The sequence below is a fragment of the Nicotiana tomentosiformis genome, chromosome 12, assembly GCF_000390325.3.
Source record: "Nicotiana tomentosiformis chromosome 12, ASM39032v3, whole genome shotgun sequence".
NCBI classification, from domain to species: Eukaryota; Viridiplantae; Streptophyta; class Magnoliopsida; order Solanales; family Solanaceae; genus Nicotiana; species Nicotiana tomentosiformis.
This window is the reverse complement of record NC_090823.1, coordinates 31,128,702-31,140,381: the sequence shown is the minus strand read 5'-3', so window position 1 is coordinate 31,140,381 and position 11,680 is coordinate 31,128,702. Positions and strand designations below refer to the sequence as shown.

General features: G+C 32.7%; 1 protein-coding gene across 2 annotated transcripts; it reads right to left on the bottom strand.

The window, feature by feature from the left end:
• Positions 1-1,861: 1,861 nt before the first annotated feature.
• LOC104109131 (alkaline ceramidase TOD1) lies at positions 1,862-5,446 on the bottom strand. 2 transcript variants are annotated; one of them, XM_009618348.4, is made up of 4 exons: positions 5,132-5,441; positions 4,840-5,046; positions 3,699-4,256; positions 1,862-2,808 (listed from the first exon to the last, which is right to left on the bottom strand). In XM_009618348.4, the coding sequence occupies exons 1-4, from the start codon at positions 5,382-5,384 to the stop codon at positions 2,459-2,461; spliced, it is 1,368 nt and encodes a 455-aa protein (XP_009616643.1). In that variant the 5' UTR covers positions 5,385-5,441; the 3' UTR covers positions 1,862-2,458. The 2 variants fall into 2 exon arrangements, with proteins under 2 accessions (XP_009616643.1, XP_018630726.1); XM_018775210.3 differs by lacking the exon at positions 1,862-2,808 and adding an exon at positions 2,834-3,076 and having other exon boundaries at positions 5,132-5,446.
• Positions 5,447-11,680: the final 6,234 nt, after the last annotated feature.

The window sequence follows — 11,680 nt, the reverse complement described above, 5'->3', positions numbered from 1 at the left end:
ATATGATTGCAAAAATAACTAATAAAAAAATCCTAATTAAAAGTGTGTATATATATATCAACGTGCAGATAGTGGTAATTGATCCTGGAACCAAAAGAAAAAACTAAATGCCATAACCACACATACATACTATGCTAAGGGCATTCATTTTATTTTTAGGCAAAATACATAAGTTACCCCCTAAACTTTGGACCAAATTCCTATTACACATTTTTTGCGAACGAAAATTACCTTACACACTTAACCTTTCCGGAGTGTGCCTGAGACACACCCCTTTTGACCAGGTAAATTACACGCAAAAGGAGCGTGAAGAGGTGAAAAATGAGCATCTGAAATTTTATATGAATGGTGTAGATTTGAGCAAATTGATCCAAAGGTTTAAATATTTTTTTTTCTTTTTATCCTTTTTTCTTTTACCATTACACACAGAATACAAAAAGAAAAGAAAAAATCGCTAATGCAGGATGCTAAAACCTTCGTCCCCAGCCTTCCTCCTCATTGGTCTTGTTCCCACGATAAACCTCATCCAAGCGCTCCAGTAGATCCAAGTAGGAATAAAAAAGAAACAATCTTTAGATTTAATATCTTTACCCGTACTTTTTCTCCAAAGTCATGGAGCTATCAGTGAAACCCTCATTTTTTTCGTCTTTTGTCAGTCGGAGATGGAATTTTGCTTGAAACTCCGGCCGGTGAAATAGTTTAAATTCTACTTCAAGTTGAAAAAGAAAGAAATTAATACAGCTGGGTGCTTCATTTATATGAATATGGCAGTAACACAAGAAGAGAGTTAATGGATTTTTTTCTTGTGGGTTCTATCTGCCATGCTGCTAGATTTTAGAGGAAGGATCATTGCACATTTCTACTATAACTTAATTGGTGCAAACTCAATAATCCATTTTAGATATCAATCAAAATAAAATGAAAGAAATTCTTGATTTTTCTTAAAGAAAGGGATAAGCAAGGTATTTTATGAGGGAATTTTCCGGTTAATCGGAGAGGAAAGTGGTGGACATGGGGAGGGGATGGTGGGGGCGTGGAAAAGATAAGAGACGGGTGGGGAGGGGGGAGGATTTATTATCTGATTTCTTTTTCGATTGGGATATTATGTATTTTCTTTTTTCCCCTTGAGTTATGACACATGTCACGATTTAATTAGGGGTGTGATGCAATCTCAAAGAAAAAATGGTCAAACATAAAAGTGATCCATAGTTTAAGGGGTAACTTATGTATTTTACCTTATTTTTATATATATCTTAATAACTGTAAAGATAAAGTGTAGTTAGTAGGAATCGATCCTAAGACCAAAGGGAAAATTCGAACCCTCTTAACCATTTTGCATTCATGTTGTGCTAAGGAGATTCATTTTATTTTATATATTCAATAATAACAAATATAACCTTATATACTTAGTGTAATATTTCGGCAAAGGGTTCGGATCCCCCATCCCCTTAAAACAAATCTGCCCCTATTTTTAAGATCATAAGTTTCACGAGTTTTTTTTTCTCAATTGAAACCAATGAGTAATGTAATAAGGATTCAATTGAAACCAATGAGTAATATAATAAGGGGTCGATTGGTTGGAAAGATATTATCCCAGGATTAATTATCCCAAAATTAGTTATTTCACCTTTCCATGAGGATAAGAAAACAATACAATCCCGGGATAACTAATTTCGGGATTAATTATACCATAATTTTCTCCCAACCAAATATGAGATAAACTCTTCTTAAATTTAATCCTGAAATTAATTATTCATTATCCGTCGTACCAAACGTGCCCTAAGAATTCAATCTATATTTAAAACTTGGTATTGAATTGAACATCATTATACACATGCGACGCGAGAAGTAACAAAAAAGCTAAATCAAAATCACAGGATTCACCATATAATTTGAAAGGTAGCTACTTGCTAGTTGCTACAAGTCCGAATAAAAAAAAAAGTAATTCAGAACTTGTCTTCACCCTAATCCACCATTCACTTTTTTACTACTATAAGCTATAGAATCTGAAAAATGATTGGCTTAGACTTGTTGCAAAGCTTAATCTTCACAATATCTTTCAACTGAACATTCACTGACAAGCTGTCATGATCTGTCAGCTTTTGTAGGTGAAGCTTAATTTGGTTGGTTGAAGTTGGCTTATTCTTTGGCCTTTTTCCTTTTCTCCAACCTTCCATTCCAATGACAACTAATATATATAGTGTAATTCTTTTTTATAATATTAATGTCTCTTTTAAGATATTATAACATCTTACCTTTCTCCTTTTCCGGTACATGTCTTATTTTTTTCGAAAAGATGATACTTATCAGCTTGTGTACACGTTGAAGTTTTTATCGAATATCTGCTATTTTCCACTAGCAGATACTAATCTTGACTATTATAAAAAATTACATGTAATTATTTTTTTATATTACTTAATAGCGTATAAAAGTTAAGCCTAAGAAAGATGAGATGAAATCAATCTTGGGATTCACCCCACATTTTCAAAAGGTAACTATCACACTTGCTCCTACCAGTCCCATTCACAAGTAATTCTGAAGTTGCTCTCTTTGTCTTTGTGGGCATCACTTTTGGACCAGTGATGACCCCACCATTTTTAAGGTTGTGCCTATACTCAACTGCCACTTGTTCAAATACTTCAACATCAAACATGTTCAACTTCAACTTAGGTTTCATCAAATCCCTCACATATGCAAAGGGCAATTGGTCCCTTGGGTTAAACCCTTCAAGTTCATTAAATAAGAGGCAAGAGAATAAATTGGTTGCCGCACTATGTTTCCTCAATATTATTGCACTATCTGGTACATCTGCAAGAACCAAGGAAAAAGCCCATACACATAAAAAAGAGTTTTCCATAAAAATTTCAATAACATTAATTTGCAAGACACATTGTAAAGAACTAGACAAGAATCATGATTAAACTAAGACTTTTGTTCTTTGTACAATGATCAAAATAAGACAATTTATATGAAGAATACCCTAGAAGAAGCAACCTGAATAGAAGTTTCATCAAATAGTCTGGAATATTGATCATGGGAAAGAGATTAAAGGTTATGCTATGGCCCTGCCATTAAACTATCTTCAAAAGAAAGAAAAGGTTAATTAAAAGCTCATAGTTGACAGTATATATATTTAAAAATGCATTGCTCTTATCATTTTTTGCTCATAATGTCATTGAACTTAACACATACTCCATACCATATAGTGTGCTAGTTCCATGTAATACCTTGTGTTCTTAAAAGTGAGATTAACTATTTGAATATGGACTGGCTTTAATTAACAAAAAAAAACTATATGGATGTTCGCCTAGCATGAATATTTTGTTTTCTTTCCCCTTTTCTTGTTGGTGATTGAGGAATATTAAACATATATGTCTTATTTAATGTGATATTCTCTATCATATAGCTCCAAGCATCACAAACAACTCGTGCTTTCTCAAAGAGAGATTTGACTGAATACGGAGTTTAAAAAATGAACCAAGACTAATTTCAAAACATATCAAAGGTATCATTTAATCCGGCACTCTTAAACATGTTATGACATTTTTCTAGCTATAACAGCATTCCATTACGGGTAAAATTAAAAGTTTAAAATTAAAGAGTTTTGAAATATAGAAATATGTCATTTTTAGTGTAACAGACTAACAGGCTAAAAAGGAAAGAAACATAACGAAGAGAGTATCAAATATTTACATTACCTGAAGGGTAAGGCTTTTCAGGATTCCATGGTTGCAATCCATTCTCACAATAAGTTTCCATTTGTTTCTTCAATCCATCAACATCCCACCATTTCTTCCATCTACCAGTAGCCATGGCTTCCTCCATTGTGTGAACAAAAAAGGGATGTCTTGAAATAGCCATATCAACATTTTCCTTAATAACAAGTGAGTGAATCAACAAGAATGGATCAACAACTAGCTGCATTTTGGCATCTATCCAAATGCTATATTTAGAGTTTGGGAAAAGCCTATGAACCAAATATTTTGGAATTACTCCATTCATTGCTGAATTCTCATACAAATGTTCTTTTGCAACTTTAACAATTCTCCATACTCCAACTGAATTCCCATCTGAATTTTTTGAAATTAAGTTGTGATATTGAAGTCCCTTGAGTGTCACATCATCTACAAACATGTAAAAGCATATAGAATAGGGAGTTTCTTTGCCTAGTCCTTTTGGCTGCCTGATTTTGTCATGGTCATTGAATATTGCTGAAATAACCACTACTCCCTTGCACTTTTCCATGGCCATTCTATCTGAAAATTTCAAAAAAGAAAAAAACCAACACAAAATCATCATTGGTTTAACTTATATATACTGACAGTGACACTGCAAATCTTTTTACACACTCAATGTATCTTAGCATGTTGTAGAAGATAATTTACCCTATTTTTCAGGTTACTAATCTCACATTTTACACAGTTACTAGTTTTTCGGTGATCTGACACCATCAGTTTATGAAAGTTAAACATTTGAATAACTCGTCCAAGATTCATTTTTTCTTAGTAATCGTATAATGATGATCCGTGAACCGAGTGTCTATCGGAAACAATCTCTCTGCCTTCACAAGAAATGAGTAAAGTCTGCATACACATTACTCTCCCTATACTCCACTTGTGAGATTACACTGAATTTGTTGTTGTTGTTGCATAAAGATGATAAAATTCAAGCATAAATTACAGAACAGTCAGAATTTATAGCTTCAAAAGCCACAATCAGAAGTGACAAAAGGAGACAAGAAAAGTAATTCTAGCTTCACAAATGAAATGTGAGTACATGAGAATTAATTCTGAGATCCAAAAAGGAAAATCTTAGTAATTTGAGTACAAAAATACTAACCAGAATTACTGATAGGGAATTGTTTAAAGAATCCACAAGGTATTTCAATTCCATCATCAGAATGATCAAAATAAGAAAACCTTTTCTTGATACTAAAATTCCCACCAAAACTAGCAGCATTCCCCTGAATATACCTCAAGTTTTGTGAACCAAGAAATGTAGAATTTTCACTAAATTCATTGATTTCCTTTAAAGCAGCCCAATAATCTGCCAAAAAAACACAACCCCATTATCTCAAACATCAAAATTTCATCAAAAATCAAAGAGAATTCAATTGTTTAATTTTTTTTACCTGAGAAATAAACAGGGGAATTGCAAGAAGAACGAAAAGTGGGGAGGGCATGTTTGTGTTCACCATAAGAAGAATTGTACAAGAAAAGAGGAGTCTGAATTGGATCATTTGGAGAATATCTGAAGAGACAATTTGTTGGAGAAATGAAAGAAGTGTAAAGAGCTAAGAAGAGAGAGGTGAAGAGGTAGAGAAGAGAAATGCAGAGAAGTTTTGAGTGGCAGAAGAGTGGTTTGGATATAGCCTTGATCCCCATTTACCTATTCTCATAACAGAAATACCATCTTCTCGTGTTGTTATCATCCTATGCAAAAAAATTTTAAAAAAATCTTCTTTTTCTCAACCAATTATTATCTCATTTATGTTAGAGTTTTTTTTGGGATTACAAAAATCTTAGATGTCTTTTTCATACAATACATGTATCAATCAACTATTCGTCAATCTCAAGTAGTAGGAGTTTTCCTATACGAATTCTATTTTATTTTTTTAAATTATTTGCATAATATATGATACTTATTCCAAACGAATAAATACAAGATATGTTTTTGATGCATAGACTTGTATCAAATTACTATGGACGTGTAAAAATATTTTCCATCATATTTAGCTAGTATGTGCTCTATTTAGGTCTAGCTACTTCATTCTATAAATTAAAGTCCTTCGCTCATTTACCACTATACCCTGATCTTGATGTAGCGTGTGTTCAAGCCGGCACATTCTAATGAATAATGATATTCATTATTAAGAAAATTTTATACATTATTTTTACATTGATCGTCAACGTAATGTTGATTTTTTGAACTTAGAATCAGCTATACTTTGCTCACATAAGTGGATATACATATATATATATATATATATATATATATATATATGTCTTCTCCTATAGTAGACAACATAAAAATTTAGGAATAATACATACCCTCTCCCCTGAACTAGTTCGGTTTTTTCAAATGCACACTTAAACTGTGGTCCTATGACCTCCTTTAATATTTTTAAAACGACATAAATACCCTTTTAGTGATGATGTGGCACAGAAAATGAGCTCACTCTCTAGGAGGTACGTGAGAAGGAAAAAATAAGTTAAGATTGACTAATGTGTACAACTGTCATTTCTTAATTGGATACTATACAATTAATTACATTTAATTAATGTAATTAATTAATTATGATTTTTCCTTCCCTTCTTTTTCGATTTTCATTTCTAAAACTTAGCCATGGCGCTGCCTCCCATCCCCTCCAGCTATCTCTTTCCCCGTCTTTCATTTTTGACCTATAATATCTTGTTCTTATCTCCAACACCTCCCAGAAAAATTCTCAAAAATACATGGTAGATAAATTTGCGCTTAAAAAATCAGTAAGCAAAAACAGAAACAGTCACGGTTTGCCTTGACTAGAAACCTTGCAGAAAATTTAAGTCATTTTTGGTTCTCCCATTTCAAACTAGAAAATATTTGACAAAGTGTTTCGAATGTGGTTTGCCGTCGTTTTAGATAGAAAACTGTACGGATTATTCTAGTTAGAAAAATTCCGACGAGGAGTTCGTCGGAAAAAATGGAGATCGGACCTTTGTTGAACAAAATGACAACTTTTCTTTTGTGGGGTTTTAGTCAAAGTATTGATAGTCAAGTCAAGAAAAAAAATAAAACTATAAAATAGGGGACTTGAATGTAGAACTTGCATTTTCAGACGAGCGCATTTAAGATGAAAAAGCGGCAACACTAGTAGCTCCGGCGAAGTTGGATGGTGAAGAAAGAAAGAAAGAACAACAACAACAACTCAGTATAATCCCACTAATGGGGTCTGGGGAGGATAGTGTGTACGCAGACCTTAGAGACGCTATTTTCGATAGACCCTCGGCTCCCCCCTTCAAGAACTCTCCACCTTCCCCACCCTCTTGGGGTGACTCAAACTCACAGCCTCTTGGTTGGAAGTGAAGGGCGCTCACCACTAGAGCAACCCCGTTGATAATTAAGTGATAAAATCTAGGTGCCAGCACGTGTATTTCACACATTAACATATATCTAGTTGTGAGAATGTATTTATTCCATTTCGAAAATGTTCAGATGGATCATATATATGATTCATGCAAAGTTTAAGTGTGAATATGAAAAAATCAAACTAGTTCAGGGGGCTAAATATGTATTATCCCAAAAATTATATATACGGTGCGACGATTATATCATGGCCATGTGGCCCATGCATTAATTTTACTTCAAGTGAGATGTGACAATGACTAAGGATATATCGAGAATTTCCAATACGTCAGTAATATTCTTGTGATACGACACTACTAAATCTGTCTTTGGAAGTGACAAATCAGAGTAGAGGGAGAAAGGAATAAACAGAAGAAGACAAAAAATGTGGGATATATACTTTTGCTGTTATGCGAAGGAAAGAAGCTTCTACTCCCTTTGTCATTTACCTAATTCTTTTTTTTTTTCTTTCCTTTTTTTTATTTTTATTTTGCAGGCTCAATGAATAGGTAATTTTTTGTTGAGAGAGTCAACCACAAGCACGCAATGACTTATGTCCTCTTATTATTTATTGAGAATTTTATAGAAATATCCAAAATAAGTCTAAACTTATCAACTTCTAGTCATTAATCATAGACTTATCAAAACTAGCCAAGCGCATACGAAAATTAAAAACTCAGAAAAATAAGGATTTTTTCTGTCCAAGAATCACACGCAAAGATCTTCTTCCATATTTTTAAGCATGATCGACAACATTAGATGCAAAATGGAAAGAAAATTTCATATATGAGGTAGCTAACACGGTGATGAAATACAAAGAAAAAAATATACAAGATTCAAAAAAACTAAGCAAAAGGGACCTTTTTCAATGGGTATGGTTGAAATTTATTGAAAACATATAGATGAGTCAATATACAAAATTTGAGAAAAATTGGAGGTGATTTGGACTTATTTGGTATCAAAATTCATAGTTAAAATCAAATTTAAAAAATAATTCTATTACACATGTATCATGCATGTATCTCACACAGAGATATACATCGATATACATATGATACACATTTGATACAAATATGATACATATGTGATATAGTAATGATACATAGTGTATACACATATCATCTTTTTAATTTCCATATTCATCTTCTACTGCGAATTTTCAATTCAAATTACCTCAAAACTCTATCAAATCATCCCAAAACTTAGATTCAAACTCTTTAAGATGCATTCAATCTATTCTAACAATACACACTCAAAAGAAAGCAGAAAATTAATATTATTTGACTAATATTAGTAATATTTTATGAATTGACTAATTTTCGTACTAACATACTTATGGGTTGAAATAACTAGTAGTTTCTCTAATTTATTTTATTAAAAGGATTCTCTATGACTTTTGGTTAAGATATTCTAATTTGCATTCTAAGGTTTTGACATCTGACCAATCATATTGACCCAATGATAAAATCATATAGAGTTTCTGCAACTCTAGTCTTTTCAAGGGTCACGGGATCTAAGTCAAAGCCCTAACGCACCTATAATGGAATTCATGCAGTTCTTTTGTTTGGTCGAGAAGAAAGGGAAAAAAGTAGAGTGGTTGGTTGGTAGGATGGAATAAACAAGGATATTCTATTGGCTTCTATGTTACCGGGAGATCACGGATTCGAGCCGTGAAAACAGTCTATCTTACAAAAATATAGAGTAAGGCTGTGTACGATAGACATATGTGGTCCGGCCCTTTCCCGGATCCCGCGCATAGCAGGAGCTTAGTGCACCGGGCTGCCCTTTTATTCTATTGGCTGGGATATCTCATGGGATAAGCTATCCCATCTTCTATATGGAATAGCTAATCCTACAATTTTAGTACAAAATAATTCTTGAAACTAATTAATACTCAACCAAAAAGTGAGATAAAATAATCCCGCATTTTATTTAGAATTATTAGCCCTTATCCCGACAACCAAACAACTGTTTGAAGGAGGGACAACCTAAACTTCTTGTACAAGATGAGAACCTGGTAAACAGGTTAGAGAATTGATCAATTACGTACATTGCAAACCACTATCAAAAACCAAAATAGTAACAATAAATAAAGTTGATAGTTGAAGCTGGTTCAAAGACCAACACACTCTCGCTTCTCTTCTTGACTCGAAATGAAGGCAGTCGCCATCTTTTCATGTTCAAGATCCCTTTAACCTGACTTAATGAGGCCATTTTATCTGCAACTTAATTGGTTGATATCCCTAAAGCAATATTTAGTGAAGATACAACCTGTGTATAGTTGTAATCGCACTTCTCTGTCTTTCATTTATCTTCAAACTAACCTCGCTACTAGTAGTATATTTAATTACATCAATGCAAGATATATATGTGTTTGACGTATAGATTTATATCAATTAACCATGGCTAATGATATATATTCTCATTTTTTGGTCAGCTATACTTTTCCCTTAAAAAAAAAAGAATCAGCAATAATTTTGGCTCACATAAGTGGATATATCTTCTCTCATGCACAACATAAGAAACAATATATTCTGTACGATTATATTAATTATGGCCATGCATCAATAAGATTGTACTTCGAGTGAGATGTGATATTGTAGTCGTCAGTATAACTACTAGTAGATTGATCAATTAATATGCGTCATGTTATTGGTAGGTTACATCTGTTCGATCAATATTATTAATTTGATACCGCCGAACGTCGTGATAGAATGGTAGCCGGTGGGTACTTAATTATTTCGAGGTTTCGAATTTGAGTCCTAGATATAAAGTCATTTTTGAATTTAAAAAAAAAAAGCAATGAATAAACGGGTCCTAATATACAAGTGATAAGATACTTTAAAATCTGTCAGTTGAAGTGACAAAAGGAATAAATAGAAGAAGACAAAAAATATGGGGTTAATTTCGCTGTTATGACAAAAAATACTCCCTTTGTCATTTACCTAATTCTTCTTTTTCTTTGTATTTTGCAAGCTCGATCAATTTTCTGTTGAGGGTGTCAACTGTCAACCAGACAACCACAAGTCCACAATACCTTATTTCATCTTATTACTTATTTAATAAAAAGTCACTCTTTATGACTTTAGGTTAATTAAGATGTGTGTTTTCTTTTTTATTCTTTGCATTTAAGGTTTTGACATCTGACCAATTTTATAGTATATCGGTGATAAAGTCATAAAGGAAGTCGAGTCTTTACAAGGGTCACGGGGTCTAGCCAATGCCCAAACGCACTTATAATGGAATTCATGCAATTCCTTTGTTTGGTCGAGAAGAAAGGGAAAAAAGAAGAAGAGTTTGACTTTTATATAATTGTAGATCTATATTGCTCATGAAATTATGTTCTTGAACTAGTACATGGTTTTTTAATATATCCCAAGTTATAAAAGTATAATGAAAATAAACAAAGCATTTCCAAAAATATGAAGTGTGTGATTTACCTAAATTGTGTATTCTTCTGTGAAATCAAGGTCTCTCTTTGCCAAGTCAATGCGGTGAAACGTGTTCATGGAATACATATTGAAATACTTTTAGGGATATTTTTAATATTGTGGTGTCTAGCTAGCCTCCGCGCGTCTCAATTAATATTTCCAACAAATTTCACGAGGTATTTACTATCTTTCATCAGTACAAGTATCGGATAACTCTGTCCACCAAAGTTTGAACATATGAGAAGAAATTATCTAGTATTTTTGCATCTACTTGAATTTAAATTTGAGACCTCATGGTTCCCAATCTATTTCATTGACTACTAGATCACACGCAAGAAAATGCCTTGTTTATTCAACAACAGTTGGCTGCTAGCTTACTATTTAAGAATTATGTTAATGAAAATGACCATTTGATTGCTATTTCTATTGATACAGTTTGACTTAGCACAACAAACAAACAAACAACATTACGCAGATCTTACACCTACCTAGTAAAGGTAGAAAGGCAATGTTTGACTTAGCACAAAATTTAGTAAAAAAATAAAGACTTTTGAAATATGTAACCTAAAATATTTTATACTAATATTTATGTGTCTAAAGCTTTTAAAATTTGCGGTCATAAATATTTGTGTAGTTATAAAAACTTGTTATTAAGAAAATATAAGAATATGTTATTTTTTCTTAACGGACAAATAAGGAATAGCATCAAAGCAAGTGAAGGCGGAGGGGTATCAAAGTGATCTTGTTGACTTGGGGAATATTCTTGTTGATTACCTAGGAGGTCCTCGCAATTTAGGAGCTCAATAATGGACTTAACAACCACATGGCGCAAGTATGTGAGTATAACTTTTACCGAGTTTAGAATAAGACATCGGCACACGTTTATTTGTAACTAATCAATATTTTCTTGCTAGAAAAATCATTTTGCATTTGAGTAATATTTTTCACTGACAAACTAACTCTTGTTTTGAACCATTGTCATTTTCTCCTCGTACCTTAAAGAATATACTAGTATATGTTTTCCTTCATGTCATATCACAACCCAAACCTAAATGAACCTGTTTGATTTGCAGAAATTTCAATTGAGTGTTTCCCTTAAAAGTATGCATAACCGTTAAAGCATTTCAGATTGCTAAATAATTGCT